Source organism: Gekko japonicus, unplaced genomic scaffold (genome assembly GCF_001447785.1).
Source record: "Gekko japonicus isolate JY-2015 unplaced genomic scaffold, Gekko_japonicus_V1.1 scaffold1786, whole genome shotgun sequence".
NCBI lineage: Eukaryota > Metazoa > Chordata > Lepidosauria > Squamata > Gekkonidae > Gekko > Gekko japonicus.
The window spans coordinates 248,269-269,618 of NW_015163656.1; the positions used below are offsets into that span (position 1 = coordinate 248,269).

The window sequence follows — 21,350 nt, forward strand, 5'->3', positions numbered from 1 at the left end:
TACTCTGACTCGTAGCAACTCCTCAGGTTATCAGCTAGAGGCCTGTCACATCAACGACTACCTGATCTCCTTAAACGGAGATGCCAGGGACTGAATCTGGGATCCTCTGCATGCAAAGCAGATACTCAGCCACTGACCAACAGCTCCTCCCCGAATAGGTTAGATCCAGGGCTCTTTTTTGTAGAAAAAGCCCAGCAGGAACTCATTAGCATAATAGGCCACACCCAACAGCAGGAACTCATTAGCATATTGGGCCACATCCCTGACAGCACAGCTCATTAGCACATTAGGCCGCACCCCCATGTTACCAGAAGTGTGGTTATCCAGCCACACCCACCTTTTGCTTGTTATTCTGTTTACCTTGTTTGTTGTCAAAACCCAGGGCCTTTTTTTGTAGCAGGAACTCCTTTGCATGTTAGGCCACACCCCCCGAATGTAGCCAATCCTAATGAGTTTCTGCTGTTTGGTGTGGCCTATTATGCTAATGAGTTCCTGCTGGGCGTGGCCAGCTCAGGAGTCAGCCGGAACGCCGTTCCTGTGCGTTCCTGCCCAAAAATAGCCCTGGGATCCAACCAGCTTTTCTGCTGGTGAAAAAGTGATCCCATTTGACCACTAAAAAAAAAAAGCAGCTATACTGGGTATCATGTTACCTGCAAGGACCAAAGCCATGTGGGATGGGGATTGTAATAAGGAGGGGAATTTACAAAGATTGAAAGGATGATCCCTATGATTCCTTCTGGAACTTCTTCAGGTGGAGTCATAGATTCTCAGGGGTTTGGGGCGAAATCCAGGAGGAGGAACAAGTACTCTTGCACAGCTTCCGTTCACTTCGGTGGGGCTTGTACAGAGTGACGTGCCCTTCGCTTTTTACTCCGCCTAGACCAAAACCAGGGATTAGGAGCTCATGCACTACACACCGTCAAATGGCTAAGCTTCAAGACAGTTTAACGCTTCAATCACAGAGCCATTCGTTCGGTACAACAGAAATTCTTCCGAGATTGACATTTAAAACCCAATTTATGCAATAGTACTCGGGTAGCCACTTATTAGCCAGAGTGCGGCTATCAAAGCAAACAGAAAACTTCTCAAGACATTTGGAGGGCCCTAACAGACAAACTCATGCTAGTACATAGGACAGTGGTGGTTAACCTATGGCACAGGTTCCAGAGGTGGCACTCAGAGCCCTCTCTGTGGGCACGCGTGCCATCACCCCAGCCAGGCCCAGACCATCATTAAAGTGTCGAATTCTCTGCCAAATAATTTTAAGTAGATGAAAGCATTTGGGATTGCTTTCCTTACTTTGTTTGGATCATCTTAAGTTAATATATGAGTTGTTTTTTCTAAAGTAAAACTTCAGTATTCAGGTTAAATTGCTGTGTTGGCACTTTGCGATAAATAAGTGGGTTTTGGGTCGCAGTTTGGGCACTCGGTCTCTAAAAGGTTCGCCATCACTGACATAGGACATTGGTCTTCCCTGCAAGGGAAATTGTTTTTCAGGGTCACACAGCTAGCAAAATTCCTACCATCAGGACAGACACGAGGGATGAAGAAAGGGCTTGTAGGTTCTGTTGTGCACAGAGACACATAGTGCCCCTGGGATCCCACTCAGTGGAAGCCAGGCCACCTGATTGTTCCAGGGCTGGAAGGCAAGGCCTCCACTGCCTCTGAAATGGCATCCCCAAGAGTAGCCCTTCACTTTCGGCACTGCCACAGACAGTAAAAGCTCAGGAAGAGGCTGTGATAAGAACTAACGCTGTCTCTTGCCCCTGGTGAGCCCAACTTTCCTTTTAGGACAACAGTTTTTATGTCTTGCCAAACAATCTGGTGGTTTGAGGACGGTTGACTTCATCCCATAGAACTCTGTGGAAGCCCCCTGGGCGTGAATGGCAGCCATTCCTTTATACTGCAAAAAGTAAAGGAACAAGAAGAAGAAGAAGAAGAGAAGAGATTGGATTTATACCCCGCCCTTCACTTGGAGTCTCAGAGCGGCTTACAAACTCCTTTCCCTTCCCCTCCCCACAACAGACTCCCTGTGAGGTGGGTGGGGCTGAGAGAACTCTGACACAAACTGCTGTTTTTCAAGGACAGCTGTGCCAGAGCTTGTGATTGACCCAAGGTCACATCGGCAGGTGCAAGTGGAGGAGGGGGGAATCAAACCCGGTTCTCCCAGATTAGAGTCCGTGCACTTAACCACTACACCAAACTGGCTCCAAACAAGCGTAGGATCCCCGATAAGATGAAGCCTAAGCCTGCTCCTTGCCACTGGTAAGTGTGTTTCTTGGGGGGAAGCAAACTTTGTGCCGTCCCTAGGAATTCTGCCAATGGCAACCCGTTTTCTTTATCCCATAGAATCTAATGGAAACCAGTGAGAATCAAGTCTACTCCTAGCTGCCCTGGGTTCTGATGCAAACAGGAAGGAAGCCAGGACCTGATTTGTAAAGATGCTGCTGAACAACATGCAAAATGCCATGCCATCTAGCTCCCCATGCCATCAATTTGACGTGCCAAAAAGCCAGTTATAGCCCTGGAGTCTCTGGGGCGAGGGACCAGTCCAAGGCACAGTGCAAGCAGACGCAGCCCCACAGAGACCAGTGTGGAGGGTGTGGCCAGGATCAGTGCCCTAGAGCAGGGCTGGCCAGCCATAGCAGCTGCTACAGGGAGAGCTAGAACCCCTTCAGGGCTACACCAGGCGTGGGATCAGCAGACAGGAGGTGGCCTCTAAGCACAGGGGCGAGTCCAGATGTTAGGGAGGGCCTTAAAGGAGGCATCAAGGTGAAGCCTGGGGGTGAGCAATGGAAGGGGATGGATGGGAACGAAGGAATCCCCCTCTGAACTCGAGGGAAAGAGAAGGAACGGAGCGAAAGAAACTCCCTGCCTGCTGATTGGGGGCTGCAAGGGAAGGCTCTTTACATACAGATAACCCACGCGAATAAAAAGCTTGAACTCTGCACTTGCGCCATCCAGCCACATTTGTAAGGGGCCACCACCCCACCGAGAAGTTGCTACCCACCCCCTGTTGCAAGGTCCCTGGGCCCAGTGAGCCCGCATATGCCAGTCCTTTGCAGAACCAAGCAGGTGACAGGTATTCACCCAGATCCAGTGACTGTGGTTGTGCATGGATGACATTCCCCATGTGTGCGTGTCACATTCCCCAACACAGAGGATGCCTCTGCTCACACTGAGCGCTGAGTGTGCTTGAGCCCTGTGGAGTTTTTCGTGAGAGGTGTTGCTGCTTCACAGAACCAATGCCCCCGATGTCCAGACTTCTGCTTGCCTGCATGTCATGTGCAAGGTCAGGTAAAACCTTTGGGTTTAAAAAGACACCATCACACAGTGAAAAAATAATGTGGAAGTACAACTTCCTCTGTCCTTCACTGCAAAGTCCCCCTAAAGCTCTTTTTATACAGTGTGGGAATCCAAAGGACCTTTTCGGCTCATGTATGTTCTCCCACTAAGAAGGAAGACTGGATATGCGGTATGATTTGTTCCCAGTGGGACTGAAATCCCTTTGAGAGAATTTATGACTTTGGGAGTGCCAATTTAACGTTTTAATAACTCAAAGCTTAAAAGGATCAGGAGGAAATAAATAGCCTTCCAGCTGAAGAACACCATGTGACATATTCTCTGAACCTACTCCAGTGCCAACACTTAGGAAATATATTTCTTTGCTTTCCACTTACCACAAGAATGAGCTGCTTGTATATATAAAACAGTGGTTTTCAAACTTTCTGTCTTCTGTGAACCCTTTTAATTTGAGCCCATTGGCTGAGGCGCTCCTGCGTGTCTGTCATGGAACCCGCTGTACTTTGCAGGGGATTCTGGGATATGTTTCTAGAGCGTGTTGTCATTTTACAGCTTAGCCAGGAGTGTGTTTGGGCTCATCATTGCCCTATATGAATTCACAGTACTTTCAAAGATGGGTTGTCCATCGTGACCGATTTTCTTATCCAGGCCCCCCCCGTGAGAACCTTCCAGTAATGCCCAGCATTCCCCAGAATACAGTTTGAAAACCACTGGTCCAAAGGAACGGTTCTTTAGAAAGAATAAACAAATGGTCCTTAATGGTAATGTACATCTATGCAACATTATACCTCAGTTCAGCAGCATTCAGCAGATGGGCATGTTTGTCCATATAAATATGTTCTTGTTAATGAGAGAGTCAGACTAAAGAAAAGAGATCTTCCAGTCAAAGTTGGAGTGTTTCAGTCAACAGTTTAAAGACGAGCTTATCCTTGTTCGGTCATAGTGGATGGGTCTACGTAGAGGCCAGTTTACAGTATTGGTAAGTTTCTCATCTTGGGAGGGAAAGTGTCAGAGCTCGCAGTTACTCTCTTGACTGATAAAATAAAATATATCCGGATTCTGAGTTTTTTGATATATCAGAAGTCAAACCGTAGAATTCTTCAATAGCCTGTGCATCAATTTTCTGCAAAAAATAAATAAAAATAAGCATTAATATATTAAGAAAAGGCAGATAAAACAGATCTTAGGGTGCGCGGCTACAGGTGTAAGTCATCCTAAATCTTTATTTGGTCCTGTTCGCTTTTGCACTCAGAATTACTGCAGCGAAATATTTAATCTCTTTCCAAGGACAAATGTATGTCCGTATTAATTGTGATTTTCTGGGAAATAGTGCAAAACGATAAAAAGGACACATTTGAGTTCTCTTCCACGGATAGTTTATTTAAGAGAATAAACTGATCCATATTTTAAAGAAAATCATGTAATAAGACAACAGGACAATATTGTTTGAAGACAGATCTGCCAGCCAGACCAAATGTCTCTCACCTGCCACGTAGGGCAGTTAAGAACATAACAACATAAGAGATGCCAATGTTGGATCAGGCCAAAGGCCCATCCAGTCCAACACTCTGTGTCACACAGTGGCCAGAAATACCAGTGCCATCCGGAGGTCCACCAGTGGGGCCAGGACATTAGAAGCCCTCCCACTGTTATCCCCCCCCCCAAGCACCACGATGACAGAGCATCACTTGCCCCAGAGTCCCAATCTATACCCTGTAGCTAATAGCCACTGATGGACCTCTGCTCCATATGCTTATCTAATTCCCTTTTGAAGCCGTCCATGCTAGTAGCTGCCACCACTTCCTGTGGCAGTGAATTCCAAGTGTTAACTTCAGTAGGAGCCTGAGAAACCTCACTGGAAGGGTGCCAAGCACCTGCATGCCTGATGGGCTTCATTCAGCTAGTGGGTCAGAAGTTGTACAGACCTATTTCAGGGCACTTCTGCTCTTCTTCCCGACGGACTTGACCTCCATGCCCCCAAACAGTTTGGGAAACTGGAATAATCTGTGCTAATCCCCAAATCATGCAACCAGCCACTTATCGAATTCATGAGTCCTAATTAAAGTCAGGAAGATGTGTAAACTCTTGTCCAAAATGGTATCCCCTCTTTATCCTAGAATTGTGTCTTGAACTTCCAGATATGTGCTAAGACAGTGAAGTATCTAGATGCCAGGTAGATCGACGCTGCCAGGTAGGTCTACACTAACATCTAGTCTAATCTATTAGTGTTTTCATGTATTTCTTGTTATAATAGTAGGTGCAGTTGGCATGTTGAGGTAGTAGTTTGCCCCCTATTGAATCCACCTCAACAATTCCATGATGATTTCATTTAATCTTTTCAGACTGTGGCAATTACACCATTTGCATTATACTCTCAAGGAATTAGGCTTTTGGTATTGGCTGGTGGTACAATTCTAATTCCAAGCCATCTGAAAGAACGGAGACTCTCTAGCCATTGGTGTGCGCCTATGGTTCTCCTTTAAAAGCCGTGGCTTCTACAACTTCCTTTAGGAAGCTAGCAATGACTTAAGGCCTCTCAGAGAAGGGAGAAGGGGAAACATGCTGCAATTAGATTTTTTTCCCTTTTAAAATCCTTTATATCGTGCAATGCATGTTAATGTTTGCAACAATCAAATGCTCTTGCCAGACATCCTGTCCCCAGGAGAGTGTAAAGTAAGTAAGGATTAAATATGGGGCCTCCTGCTAGACGTGGCATGATCCATTTTGCTCCCCATCAGTGCTGCATGTGCACTATGCATCTATTTTGTTTAAACAATTTATGTGCAGATTATGCTCCAATAACCATTTATTGAGGGTGATTGAAATTTAGCTCCCATTTGCTTCTCATCTTCTAAATGTTTACGGTTTGGTGATTTACGAAGAAAATAACGCGCAAGCGGCAAGCCACATCATATCAAGAAGCCAACCTGACATCCTTAAATTCTACTCCAATATTATCAGCACACTGACCTCTACGATATCGTCGTCGAACAAAAGCCAGAATCCGTGACTTTTCACAATGGTAATATAATGGCCACGATTGGGCCCGCTATGAAGGTAAGAGAAGAACGGCAGAATTAGAGAACTGGGCCTGCCTTGGTGTATATAAATATAATCGTATTAAACTTAGAAATATTAGAGTTTGAGTCCATGTACAAGCACAAACATAGATACATAATTACACAGGTAAATTCGTAAGACTTTCTGGGATATCAGAACACATGGGTGTTTGTATCCTTCTCAACTCATCTGATAGTCTAACGGCGCAACCATATGCAAAGTTATTCCAGCCTAAGTCCCTCTAAGTTGGGGAGTGGCAGTACCTGCTTTGCATGCAGTAGATACCAGGGTCAATCCCTGGCATTTCCAGTTAGAAGGATCAGGTAGTGAGTGATCAAGTCGTGGGATGATGTGAAAGGCTTCTCGGGACCCTGGAAAGCCACTGCCAGTCAAAATAGATAATACTGACCTTGGTAAACTAAATGGTCTGATGCTGCTTCATGGGTTTCCATTAATTTCAAAGGGCTGAGAGTGTGGTCACACTTGGGAGGACTGCACTGCAACTCGCTTCTCTCCCTCCCGTCCTGCCTCAGACACACTCCAGCAGGTTCTGGTGCACATATAAGTGTAGTGGAGGCATTTGCAAATTGTGTGTACTGCTCTAAAACTCAGTTCTCAGGCATGGACAAATTGGAAGCCCGGCACAGGCAGAGAGGGAACTTAAGTCTTCTCCCCCATGCTGTTTGCGTGACCTGAAACAGGGATGCTATTTGCCCCATTGGGTGTTCCATGTATATTGATATGGTACACATAGGTTCCTCCAACAGGGCAAGCCGTATCCAGCTGGGGACTTGTCAAGTTGGGAAAATGGTGGAAGGGGAAGGCTTAAGCCCCCTCTCCCCATGCACTGAGGTCCCAATCTGAATCAGGCCTTTACACACCCGGGAATTCAACAGGGAACTCACAGCACTTGTCTGCTAGAGAAGAAGGAGAAGGATAAGAGTTGGATTTATACCCCGCCCTTCACTCGGAGTCTCAGAGAAGTTTGCAATCTCCTTCTTTTCCTCTCCCCACAACAGACACCCTGTGAGGTAGGTGGGGCTGAGAGAGTTCTGAGAGAACTGCTCTTGAGAGAACTGAGACTGACCCAAGGTCACCCAGCTGGCTGCATGTGGAGGGGTGGGGAATCAAACCCGGTACTCCACATTAGAGTCTGCCACTCTTAACCACTACACCAAACTCATGATGGACCTAGAAGTGACACAAGGACTGTGCAACATGTAGTTAGACCCTAAAATCCATCTGGTCCAGCACTGTGGACTTGGACCCTGGGAATCAGTTCCAGTAAGTCAGGGGAAGATTCTTTGCAGTGAAGGAAGGCTTCACCCAGGACTTTTTGTAGAAAAAGCCCAGCAGGAACTCATTAGCATAACAGGCCACACCCAACATTAGGAACTAATTAGCATATTGGGCCACACCCCTGACAGCACAGCTCATGTTACCAGAAGTGTGCTCATCCAGCCACACTCACCTTTTTGCTTGTTATTCTGTTTAGCTTGTTTGTTGTCAAAACCCAGGGCTTTTTTTTGTAGCAGGAACTCCTTTGCATGTTAGGCCACACACCCCTAATGTAGCCAATCCTAATGAATTTCTGCTGTTGGGTGTGGCCTATTATGCTAATGAGTTCCTGCTGGGCGTGGCCAACTTGGGAGCCAGCCGGAACCCCGTTCCTGTGCGTTCCTGCCCAAAAATAGCCCTGGCTTCACCATTAATCAAACGGGTCTGTCGGATCTGATCAAACACTTCAAACAGCAGTCAGCGAGATGTCTCTGGAATCTCATGCGTAGGACACAAAGATAGTGGCTTTATCCTGTTGTTCCCCCCAAGACTGCTAATGTTCTCTGTACAGAAAAGATTTCCCCAAATGCACCAGGGTGTGGTTTACCTGCCACAGTGAACAACAACAGCCACCAAATCATACATGCGGTCCAAGTTTATCGCGTCTCCCGATGTGTTGAACAAGCGCAGCTCCAGAGGGAACACCACTCGGTAAGAGAGTTTGGTGTACCGGTGCAGTTGCTCCATATATTTAAACCTCTTCAGGTGCAATGCAAGGATCATGGGCAGCTTTTTTACCCTCATCCTGTAGCAAAGTCAAAATTACGCAAAATAAGAACCACATGTTTAACGGCCTAATTCTAGGGGGGAGAGAAAAAAGCCAAAGCTTTTTTGTTCTTTAAAAGCTATTTCATTTAAGACAGTCCTCTTCTTCTACCAGATGAATCAAGTCTGTAAAGTCAAAGTAATAATGTACAATAATAGCTTGCGTACTCCTACAACATAAGACATACAATGAACAATGCTATAAGTACAGAACTGAAAGACACTGTGAACAACAAACTGCCTAACGCAAGGTATACTGTAAACAATATAGTGTGTGAAAGTAGAAAGACAAAGAACAATGCAGAAAAAGCAGCATTCTATACCTAATCATTGCAATAGACTACAAGCTGGTTCCATTACCGAGGTGCCCTTTCTGCTACAATTCTAATTGCTCCGTAAAAAGACCCTCCTGAACATCTCTATTTAGAACATTTTGCCAAAGAACAGGAGTGTAGGAGCTTCCGGACCTGCCTCAGGCAGGCCGTGCTGTATAGTGGGCACCACAAGTTGAGAATGCACAGGAACAGACAGCTGCCAATCTTACCCATTTGTAGGCTGGCTCCTTCAGAAGGCTTTGCTCGGATGAGTGAAAGGGGCACAGCAGGAGAGGTGGTCCTGCAGGTATGTGGGCAGAGCAAGTCCAAGGGCTTTCCATGCCCCAGGTGAGGCGGGCCAAGAACTCCCCCCACCTGCCCAGGTCAGCTTGAACCACCAACCAAGCCAAGCAGCTCGGGGCTCAACTGCATGCTGATCCAGTGAGAGAGAGAGAGTGTGTGTGTGTGTGGGGGGGGGGAACCCAGATGGGGATGCCAATTCCAGACAAAGGAAACAGGGAATTGCACCAGAACCCAGGCAAAGGAAACAGGGGGCCAACCATAGTGCTCTTTCCTTACCGCTTTTGTGCCTCCTGTTTGCTGCAGCACATCTCGCAGTAGTACTTCTGTTCACTGCACAAGGTTTCCGTGTTGCTGAAGTCTCTGAAAATCAACAGAGTTCCCAATTCTTAAAGTCTACAAAAGTCTTCAACTACCCATTGAATTAGCTGTCAAGTACAATACAGGCAACTTTACTGTACCATTAACTCAAGACATCAAAGATGTTGGGCGGGGGGGGGGGGTATAAAAAGTTTGGATGGAATTCTGCTGCCCTGGCATATGCACGCAAGCCATGAAGGTTCTTGCAGTTTAGTAGTTAGGATATCGGAGACCCAGGTTCAAATAATCTCTCCTCAGCCATTAAAATCAACTCCCCCCCCAACAACATTCATTAAAATAAATTAAAAAACAGTGTTGCAAGCATATAAAGATGTAAAAACTGCAATTAAAACGTTGGTCAGGAAGGAGAGGTCATGGAGGAGATGCCAAATGAAACAAAAAGGCCTTCACCCCCTGGCAGAAGGTAGCAATGGAAGGAGACAGAAGAATCTCCCTGGGTTAAAGTTCCAGAGCTTTGGTGCCACAACCCAGAAGGCCCTCCCCCCCAGGTTGCCACCTGCCTAATCTCGGAAGGCGGGGGCACCCAAAGATGACTGCAGTGGTCAGATGGGTTCATAAGGGAGTAGGCAGTCCTTCAGGTATGTTGGTCCCAAGCCATAAAAGCGTTTTGATGGGCAAGACCAACAATTTGAATTGTGCCCAGAAATAAACTGAGAACCAGTGTAGATGGGCCAAGTCTGGAGAGATATGGTCCCTGCAACCCACTCCAGTCAACATCCTGGCTGCAGCGTTCTGTACCAACTGAAGTTTCTGAACACATCTCAAGGGCAGCCCCGTGGACAGTGTATTGCAGTGATCTAGTCTAGATGTAACCAGGGCATGCACCACTGTGGCCAGATCTTTTCTGCCCAGGCAAGGCTGCAGCCGGCTAACCAGTCAAAGCTGGTAAAAGGCACTCCTGGCCACAACTGACACCTGCTTATCCAGCTGGAGGCCTGGGTCCAAGAGCGCATCCAGACTATGGACCTGTTCCTTCAAGGGGAATGGCAGCCCCATGCAGTATGGGTAACACCTTAAATCACGGGTCAGACCTTCCGCCCACCAGTAGTACTTCTGTCTTGTCAGGATTAAACCTCAGTTTACTAGCCCGTATCCACTCCCCAAACTGCCTCCAGGCACCAGTTCGGGGTTTCTACGGCCACCACCTGTTCAATCACCTTGCTCAAGAATGGAACATTTAACACTGGTTGTTAATTACTGCGATCTCCTGGGTTCAGGGTAGGTTCCTTTCAAAGGGGACACACCACAGCCTGTTTCAAGGCTGGGGCGACCACCTCCTCTCTTTAGGAAGCATTAACTACATCTCAAACCCAGCCAGCCCCCCCCCCCGGTACATTTAAGTGACCAGGAAGGGCAAGGGACATACAAGCAGGTAGTAGGCCTCAAATTTCCAAGGATTCTGTCCACATCCTCAGATGGCATAAACAGAAAGTATCCCAAAACAACTGGACAAGTCAGCACCCTGATGGGGTCTGAACTGGCAGAGACTGAACAAGAGAGAGATCTTGGAGTCGTAGTAGATAACTCACTGAAAATGTCGAGACAGTGTGTGACTGCAATAAAGAAGGCCAATGCTACGCTGGGGATTATTAGGAAGGGTATTGACAGCAGATCAGCCAGTATCATAGTGCCCCTATATAAATCAATGGTGCGACCTCATTTGGAATACTGTGTGCAGTTCTGGTCACCACACCTTAAAAAGGAGATTATAGCTTTGGAAAAAGTGCAGAAAAGGGCAACTCGAATGATAAAAGGGTTGGAACACTTTCCCTATGAGGAAAGGTTAAAGCGCTTAGGGCTCTTTAGCTTGGAGAAACGACGACTGAGGGGTGACATGATTGAGGTTTATAAGAATATGCATGGGATAGAGCAGGTAGAGAAAGAGGTACTTTTCTCCCTTTCTCACAATACAAAAACTCGTGGGCACTCCATGAAATTGCTGAGCGGTCGGGTTAGAACGGATAAAAGGAAGTACTTCTTCACCCAAAGAGTGATTAACACATGGAATTCAGTGCCACAGGAGGTGGTGGCGGCTACAAGCATGGATGGCTTCAAAAGGGAATTAGATAAGCATATGGAGCAGAGGTCCATCAGTGGCTATTAGCCACAAGGTATAGATAGGGACTCTGGGGCAAGTGATGCTCTGTCTTCTTGGAGCTTGGTGGGGGGGTCAACAGTGGGAGGGCCTCTAATGTCCTGGCCCCACTGGTGGACCTCCTGATAGCACCTGGTATTTTTGGCCACTGTGTGACAGAGTGTTGGACTGGATGGGCCTTTGGCCTGATCCAACACTGGCTTCTCTTATGTTCTTATGTACCACCCAACCCTGTCAACTGCTAATTTACAGTCCAAATCAGAGTGAAGGCGAGACATTTTATTTATCTGCAAATATGCTGGTGGACCTCCTGATGGCATGTGAGTTTTGGCCACTGTGTGACACAGAGTATTGGACTTGATGGACCATTGGCCTGATCCAACATGGCTTCTCTCATGTTCTTAGACAGATGGTATGTTGGAACCTGCTCTTCGTCAGGATCAGGCTTCCCATTTCCAGTGGCAAGCTGGAAAAAAGCTGACTGGCTGACTGACTCAGGCCTTGGTTTCAGACCTGATACCTGACACTGACTTCTGCTGAGACAAGACTGCACAAAAAGGACTTAAAACGTTTTATTCTGCTGCTTTAATTATTTATATTGAATTTTATTACTACTGAATGCTGCAAGAGGCATTTTTATTACAGAGGCAGCTAATAAATATTTCAAGGAAACAAACAGATTTGGCCAGCCAGCAGCTGACCCCTATCCTAGCCATCACCCAATTCTCTGCATTTCATTTAAGTCTAGTTTTAACTGAATGTCAACATATTCCTTAATAGCAAAACCTTCAATACATGACAAAGTGCTACATTTCTAACCAAAATCAAAATAGATATTCTCACACTTCTCTCTACCAGCTCAAATAAAAGCTGTTCACTCTGACAGGAAATATATTGGAGGTGTTGTTTATTCACAAGAAAAAGGTTTTTTTTGTGTGTGTTTTTTTTAAACCAGAAACATTTTTAATAACGCAAACAAAATGAAATAAAGACTGCGATTGAGAGTAAGGCTAAGACTGACTGAATTCAACTGGCCTTTGTAATTCCTTGTGGGAATAAAAATAATTAATATATGATTTATTGTGTTGTTATATGAATTCTACTGTGTTTACTTTTTATGCCAGCACTGATACTCAGAGGAAAAGAGCTATGGTTGGAGGCTTAAACACAGAAGGCCTTTTCATCCAAAGAAAGCTAGCAAGAAAGAAGGTTGGGTGTAATGTTAACAGAGCTGTGGCCTCTGAAATAGGGTTGCCAGGTCCCGTCCCCCACTCGGCCACTTGTGGGAAATGGGGGGCAGGGTTGCCAGGTCCAGGTTGGGAAACTCCTGGAGATTTGGGGATGGAGCCTGGGGAAGACAGGGACCTCAGTGGGGTGCAATGCCGTAGAGCCCGCCCTCCAAAGCCTACATTTTCTTCAGGGGAACTGCGATCTCTGTAGTCTGGAGTTGAGCTGTCATTCCAGGGGATCCCCAGGTCCCACCTGGAGGCTGGCATCCCGACGAAAAGCTCCTGTTTATACATTTCTCTTTCCAGCTCTTTCCATTACTTATACAATTAAGATCAAACAAGTACATTTCTGTTCTTGAACATGGCAATTATAATTTCCAAAGTACACTTAGGAACCCTGCCAACAATTTGTTTTATGTTACATTAATTGATATAGAAGAACAACCCATTTTGCCATCACAGAGACTGCTCTGAGATCATTCCCCCCCCCCCCCCCTTTGACATGGGAAAAGGGGGGGGAAAAAAAAGGGGGTTTTCTGTCTGTATGTTTCACTATAGCTGTAACCAATGTTCCCTCTAAGCTGTGAAATCCTGTGAGCAAAAATTCTACTTCATGAGCTAGTGGCATTAATGTTGTGAGTGAGCAGTTTGGCTACTGCATAAATTAGTTTGCTCTGGAGCCCCCATCCTTCCTGAGCTAAGACAAAAATGTGTGAGCTGGAGGTGAAAAAACTGAGCTGGCTCACACTAACTCATCTTAGAGGGAACATTGGCAGTAACTGATTAATAACAATAAGTAAGGGCCTTCAATTCACAACTGATTCATGGCCAACCCCTTGTGGGTTTTCAGGGCAAAAGGTGCAACCCAGGTCTTACTTGGTGGTCTCCAAGTGCTAACCATGGACAGCCCTGCTTAGCTCTAGGCTAGTCTGGGTTATACAGGCTGCTGGCGGTAACAGATTACTGGTTGAGAATCCATAGTTACAGTGCCCATAGGACTGAACATCTTCCACACAGTTTCTTGGGCAAATTCCGACAGGCTGTGACCAGCGCTCCCTCTAACCTGTGGAGTCCTGTGAGCAAAAATTCTACTTTGTGAGCTACTGACATTAAAGTTGTGAGGGAGCAATTCGGCCGCTGCATCAATGAGTTCGCTCTGGAGCCGTCCTTCCTGAGCGAAGACAAAAAAATGTGTGAGCTGGAGGCTAAAAACCTGTGAGCTAGCTCACACCAGCTCAGCTTAGAGGGAACACTGGCTGTGACTCCTGCAGATCTTCCAGTAGTCTCAAGTAGGGGTTGCTGGCGCCAGGTTGGCAAACACCTGGAGATTTTGGCGACGGAGCCTGAGGAGGGTGGGTTTTGGGGAAGGGAGGGACTTCAATGGAGTACAATGCCCATCAGTGTTTTCCAGTTGGAAAGTTGCATAAATATATCTTTTAGAAACCTTCTAAAAAGGCTCAGATTTTGGTGAAGCTCCAGGGCAAGGAAGATGTTGAGGCAGCCTCTTTATGTGTACTTGTCATCCAGACGTCCTGGGCACATGAAAGTTTACATCAGGGGTCCCCATTGTGGGGCCTGTGGGTGTCATGGTGCACGGCCACACCCTTTTTGGTGTCTGCCAAGTGTTTGTAGGAAGTGGGTGGGGCCAGATAGGGCTTTTGCCCAGCAAGGCTTCTGATTGGCTATCAGAGATTTGATTGGCTGTGCAGATTCTTTTAAAATGTTGCTTTGGCAGCCGCAGCTGCCACCACCACCACCACCACCACCACCACTACTACCACCAGGATCTACACTGTGTTGCGGAAGTTAAGCTATGGCCATCGTTTTGCAGCTGGTTCCGCCTTCTGCAGCATCAGCCATTTTGTTCCTGCGTCCACCTTCCTGTGTCAGAATTCCAAATGTACCCGCAGGCTCAAAAAGGTTGGGAACCCCCAGTCTACATCTAATTTCAAATTGTGACAGGACACATTCTGCCAGCCATACACAGTGGTCTGTCAAGGGCTTGACCCCCCCCCAATTAAAATTCCCCAAGTGCCCATAGGCTCAATAAGGTCTTAGGCATGTCCATAGCAAAGAGTACATCTCTTGCTAGGGCTCGATCCAACTATTGCTATAGCCTCAGCAGATTTTTTGTGGAGCTGCGGTGGCTCAAGTGGTTAAGACGCTGAACTGCAGGCTGTGGAAGGTCGGTAGTTCAGCAGTTCGAGACCCGGGTGCCGCAAGACGGAGTGAGCTCCCGTCTCTACTTCCAGCTCCTGCCAACCTAGCAGTTCGAAAGCAAGAAATTAGGTACCACTTTGGTGGGAAGGTAACAGCGTTCCGTATGCCTTGGTGTTTAGTCATGGCAGCCACATGACCACAGAAACATCTTTGGACAGCGCTGGCTCTTCGGCTTTGAAACGGAGATAAGCACCACAACCCTAGAGTCGGATTCGACTGGCTTTCGAGCAAGGGAACATTTACCTTTACAGCAGATTTTTAACTTTAACCATTTGTGAAAGCCCACCTTCAGTTTGATCAGTGTTTAGAAACACTGTATATATTACAATTTGCATTCAGCTACAAGACACATTAAGGATTTCCCACACATGTTACTGTTGCTAAAATCTCCAGCAAAAGCACTGTATCAGGAGGCTCTCTGACAGACCGATGATGAATTATTTTCACAACAGGTATCTATTATGTATATACACACATAATCTCACTTGCTCCAGAGTAATGCCACTAACTACAGTGGAACTCTACTGAAGTAAGCAATTCCAAAGCCTGCAGTTCTTTTACACAATATTCCATTTGCACCACGATTGATCTATACTCCCACTCGCTTCCCGCCCATCAAAACTCCATTTATATTCCTTGATTTGGTTTACGCCACATCAGACTGGAAACCTCATATCATTTTCTTTTCAAATCCCACTAATCTAAAGTGATCAAAGAGCAAGCCCCGCTCTTGATTCCCTCGGCAGGCATTTCTGCAGCAGCGAGACATTTACCTTAAGCAGTGAGTAATGGACGTGTTCTGTTCCACATCAACAGAGAGATCAAGAAAGTCTTCATCTTTACTACTAACCTGCAACAACAACAAAAGTTTTTTTTTAAAAACCACACTGCTCTCTGCACCAGCAAACAAACGCTCAAGATGAGAATTGTTCACGGCTGTGCCAATGTGCCATCAGGTCTATGAGAACCTGCCAAATGTTGCGCAAACATTAAGCCAGTGCTGCAAGCAAAGGGAAACTATTAAAAATCAGGATGACAATGGATACAGTCTTATGGGCCGCCTTTTCAGAAAAACAACAGTAGGTGGCTTTTGGAGTCTGCCAACGCTACGTCCTCAAAAAATGTAATGCTTAGCCAAGGCTTATTTTCCATAACCATGATTAAGCATTATATCTGAACACCTCAGTTATGATTAAGGATTGGCCACAAACCAGGACATAAAACCTTGGCTTGAAATGGGTTTGCAAACTATGGTTTGCACCAGGGGTCTTGTTGTAGAAAAAGAGCTGCCGGAGCTCATTAGCATAACTCATTAGCATAACTTATTTGCATATGCCACGCCCCCTGACATCACCGGAAGTGACAGAAGGCCACACCCCCTGACATCACCGGAAGTGTGTCAGAAGGCCCGGCTACTTACCCTCCTGCTTCATCCTCATTCCCAAACGGAATGAGGATCGAAGCAGAGGGCGGGGTAAAGAAGGGGGCGGGGCTTCACCACGTGACCGCTCCGCCCCCTAGAGGTTCTCTTCCGGAGCTCCGTACCTGAGAGCTCCCCCCCGACTAGAGCCCTGGTTTGCACTAACCATGGTTAAGCCCTATAGCCAGGGGTCATTTACTATGGGAGCGCACAGGAGCGGAGCTCCAGCAGTAAGGAGCCCAGGGGGCGGGCACATGCAACAAGCCCTGCCCCCTGCTCCCAGCAGTCCTCAGTCAGGCCACAAGGAGCAAGAAGCAGCCAGGTAAGTTGCAGAGCCCCCCCCCCGGCCCACCTTCAGGTACAAGCTCTCCCTCCTCTGTGAGGGCAGATCTGCGTGTCCCCCACACACAGCTAGCAATCCAAAACAGTCCAGTGTCACCTTTAAGACCAAGTTTTATTCAGGTACAAGCTCTCCCTCCTCTATGAGGGCAGATCTGTGCATTCCCCCCCCCCCAATAGCTAGAAATCCAAAACAGTCCTGTGGAGCCTGAGCAGTGGGTGTTGCCTTCTGACACACTTCCGGTGATGTCAGGGGGTGTGGCATATGCAAATAAGTTATGCTAATGAGCTCCTGCACCTCTTTTTCTACGAAATGACCCCTGCCTATAGCCATATGAAAAGAGTAGTTTCCCCTCCACTCCAGCCTTTCCAGCTGAAAGGCAATAAGCAGGTTTCACTGGTGACCCCATGATATGACCTCTAGTTGTACATAATGCGTGTCCTGGAATGGGAATGTCCCTCCCCATCCACAGACACAGCTGTGAAGTTGAATGTGGCAAGGCTTGCCATTTTCCCGCCCATGGTGGGTGGTAAACCTCCGCCCTTGGCCTCAATCCCCTGCCTTCAAGAAACTGAGGAATGGGAGAGAAAATGGCTACCCAGAAGTGACATCACATCCTCCCCAAACTCCATCCTCCTCAGGAACCACCCTCGATCTCCTGACACACGCTAAGGCAGTGCTGGAACCAGAGACATGTCCCAAATAAGCATTTCAATGGGATCCCCATCTACATCAGCTGCATGAGCCGACTGGCTCGGACTTTCCCTTGATCTCTGATCAGAATAGGGATGTTTTTACTAATGTACTTGTTATTAATTAAAAACATAATGTGCATGCTGCTTTTTACATTTTTGAGGCAGCACAAAAAGCGACATAAAATCAGCAACGGCCATAAAAAGGAAAGCAGTCAAGAAAAAAGAGCAAAAAAGCAAGAACCCTTCAGTAGGATTGCCTCATCTAGTTTCGGAAATACCTGGAGATCTGAGGGTGGGCTTTAAAGGAGGGGAGGAGCCTGCGTAGGATATAATGCCGCACAGTCCACCTTCCAAAGGAGCCAGTTTCTCCAGGAGACATGGAATCAATGTTTTAAGTAAATATATAAATAAGCTATCTATGCAGTCTTTGGATCAGTTGTCATTCCAGGAGATCCCCAGACCCTGCCTGGAGATTAGCTAGGGTTGCCAGTCTCCAGGTGGGAGCGGGGGATTCCCCTGATTTCATGGGCTCCTGCCCTCCCCTAAACAGCCACAACCCCACGTGACACCCCCAACGTGAAGACGTCCTGCAGAAGTGATGTCATCATGCCGGGGACATCATACGCGTCACTCTGGTTTTTGGATGAAACTCTATGGTCTCAGCCCAACTTTACCACAGAGTTTGCCCAAAAAACAGAGTGTCACTGCACAATGACCCTGGTGGGATGACGTCAGGTCTGTGTGATGTCATCACCTCAGGGACGCCGCCCCGCCTCCCACTCCAGGAAAGCTCCCTCCCGTCCCCCAGCAGCATGAGGTAAGGACCTGGCAATCCTAAGGTTAGCAGCTCTACACACCGGTGAAGCAGTCTCCCAAAATCAGGCTTCCAGAAGGCAGTGAGGGAAGCATAGCCTGTAACCCCTTCAAGGAGCTCATTCCATAGGCTTGGGACTATTACAGTAAAGGCCCTGAGTCTTGGCTAGAATCCAGTTATGTACCGCAAAGAAAATCTTTGAAACTGGGCTCACATTAGGCGAGATGGTCCTTATGGAATGTAGGTCACAGACTGTGACAGAATTTCAAGGGAAGCACACCTTTAACTGAGCTCCCAAACAATGTTCCCTCTAAGCTGTGGAGTCTTGTGAGCAAAAGTTCTGCTTTGTGAGTTACTGGCATTAAAGTTGTGAGCGAGCGATTTGGCTACTGCATAAATCAGTTTGCTCTGGAGCCGTCCTTCCTGAGCTAAGAGAAAAATGTGTGAGCCAGAGGCTAAAAAACTGTGAGCTAGCTCACACTAACTCAGCTTAGAGGGAACACTGCGAGTCCCAAAGCCTACAGGCAGTTTAGTGCAACTGCTGTAACTCTGACGATGTATGACCTCCGTGTATCAGCAGCAAGCACTCTGTCACCGGCAAGTACTGACAAGTTGCCTTAAGAGACAGGTCCAAGTAAAAAGTGCTACACTGATCAATCCTAGAGAGTAAAAATAATAGATGAACATGGCGAGATCCCACCTTTCCAAAAATGGGATGGAACTTACACAACAGCTGAATAAGGGCAACTGGGGCCACTGACACTACCTGCTTCTCCAGCAGGAAGTCAGGGTCCCAGAACTGCTGAACTGGGCAAATTGATACCCCCAACCTCACTGGATTTTCCTGCCAGCCTCACGTCTATTATCTGGTCTGTTTTCAGTTTCATTCTCTTTATTGAGAACCGGTGTTCCCTCTAAGCTGAGTTAGTGTGAGCTAGCTCACAGTTCTTTAGCCTCCGGCTCACAGATTTTTGTCTTCGCTCAGGAAGGATGGATCCAGAGCAAACTAATTTATGCAGCAGCCAACTCACTTGCTCACCACTTGAATGCAAGCAGCTCACAAAGCAGAATTTTTGCTCACTAGACTCCACAGCTTAGAGGGAGCATTGCTGAGAACCAGACTTGCCTTCCTTTGAAGCTTATTAAAGAAATTGGTGAACATGCATTTAGAAAAACAAACCTCCTTTGTTTTACGTTCTTGCAAGGACTGTTACTGTTAAGTTAGTACTGTGTCCCTCCACCCCACCCCCGCACGGTTCCTTCACTTTGATCCAGTCACTGATCTCTGCAGCAGTTTTAGAAGCACTTGTGTAAATATAATCCTGGCCCTAGTTGTGAAACTCTAGGCATTCAGGTTTTGTTTTTGTTGTTGAGACTGGGAGACAGCAACTTGTGGATACGGCCCCGCTGTGCGGATTTGTGGAATGACAATGCCAGAGTTCAAATCTGTTGAAACGCACCCTATCACTCTGAACAAGGGTGTGAAAACACATGGCTCCCCGTGCTGTTTATAACTTGTTGCCAGTCGTAGGGTTGCCAACCCCCCCCCCCGGTTTGCCAGGGGTCCCCCGTTTTTTGGGGGATTCTACCCGCCGCCGTGGGGGAAGCCCCACCCCCAACACCCACAGCCACCCCTCTCTCTCCCTTTAAGTGTGTGGAACCCGTGTTTCCTCCCAAGCCTGATCTCCGCAAGCTTGCAGGGAAATGCCAGCTTCGTGCTCTTAAAAGGGAAACGCGGCTGCTCTTAAAGGGGAAACGCCGGCTCCTGCATTTAAAAGGGAAACACCGGCTCCTTTAAGTGCAGGGAACTGCCGTTCCTTTAAATGCAGGGAACTGCCGTTTCTGGAGATCTGGCACACGGGCGGGTGGTGGGGGCGGCGGACGTCCCCAACGTGATGTCATCACATCGGGGATGCCCCGCCCCCTCCAGGAACACCCCCAAAGTCCCCTGCTGGGGGTGGAAGATGGACTTGGCAACCCTATGCCAGTGAAATTTACCCAAGTTGCTTTTGTGGCTCTTTTAAGGGGAGAAACAAGAATGACTGAGGGAGTTAACCACGATTAGATGTAGCAGCTCTTAACTTTTTAGAAGTTTTCTGAAAGAATCCAAAGCGAAACGGGGGCTACCATCCAGACATTTCTAGGAGGCACCACAAGGCCCTTTTATGAGAGCCAGTGTGGTGTAGTGGTTAGAATGCTGGACTAGGATCTGGGAGAACCAGGTTCGAATCCCCACTGATGCCACGGAAGCTCGCTGGGTGACCTTGGGCCAGTCACTCGTTCTCAGCCTAACCTACCTCACAGGATTGTTGTGAGGATAAAACAGAGGAGAGGAGAATGATGTCGGCCTCTTTGGGTTCCCACTGGGGAGAAAGGTGGGATATAAATAAAGTAAATTCTTGGCTAGGTCTTTTACTGGGGTGTAGACAGTAAGCATTTGGAGGGGGTCCTTGGGGCTTCATTGCAGTTTGTAGGCTTTAAATTGCTATTTGTAGGCAGCCTTGAGCTATGAGGGAAGGAATACATATTTAAATAAAGTAAGTAAGTGCTCTTGCTTCTCTCAGGGCAAAATTTATCTTTATTAAATATTTTATCTTCCCATCACTCCTTCCTACGGCAAGCTTCCTAAATACATGTGATGCTGGGTCAAGGACTTTGGTTTCTTCTACACGATTCCCTTTAGCACAGCTTACAGCTGGACCCAGAAGGTTACAGGGCACATGGAAACCTCTTTCCAGACTAGGGCAAGAGAAATCTGGACCAACTTCACTTCAGATAGCAGTTGTCTCCCTAGTGACTTTTCAGGTCCATAGGTAAGCTGGTGTGAGCTGCCACGGGACTTCACTCAAGAGATCTACATACCAATCACACTTCTGGGTAAGCCCAGAGCAGAGAGCACATAAGATCTATCAGTGAATATCTCACAGCGTGTTGTAACAGGCACTACGGTAAGATTGCAAAGGATTTTGCCTTGTACTACTGTGACATAAATTATCACTATATGCCCTCTTTAAAATGATAAACGCCATGATGGGCAGCGCGTTGTACTAATGATGTAACAACTGAACTGTGTGCC

The 21,350-nt window shown here is 47.1% G+C and overlaps 1 protein-coding gene across 2 annotated transcripts in view; it reads right to left on the reverse strand.

The window, feature by feature from the left end:
- Window positions 1-2,169: 2,169 nt before the first annotated feature.
- Window positions 2,170-21,350, reverse strand: part of USP46 (ubiquitin specific peptidase 46) — a 55,843-nt gene continuing 36,662 nt past the window's right edge. The window contains exons 5-10 of one of the 2 annotated variants that reach the window (XR_001482390.1): window positions 15,779-15,855; window positions 9,360-9,443; window positions 8,249-8,446; window positions 6,274-6,352; window positions 4,092-4,426; window positions 2,170-3,304 (exon numbers count right to left, since the gene is read on the reverse strand). Coding sequence is in view for 1 of the 2 variants with exons in the window: in XM_015407708.1 (XP_015263194.1) it covers window positions 4,325-4,426; window positions 6,274-6,352; window positions 8,249-8,446; window positions 9,360-9,443; window positions 15,779-15,855 (540 nt within the window). In the remaining variant the exon portion in view is untranslated. Of the gene's footprint in view, window positions 4,427-6,273; window positions 6,353-8,248; window positions 8,447-9,359; window positions 9,444-15,778; window positions 15,856-21,350 lie in introns of both variants that reach the window. The other variant, XM_015407708.1, reaches the window with a different exon arrangement.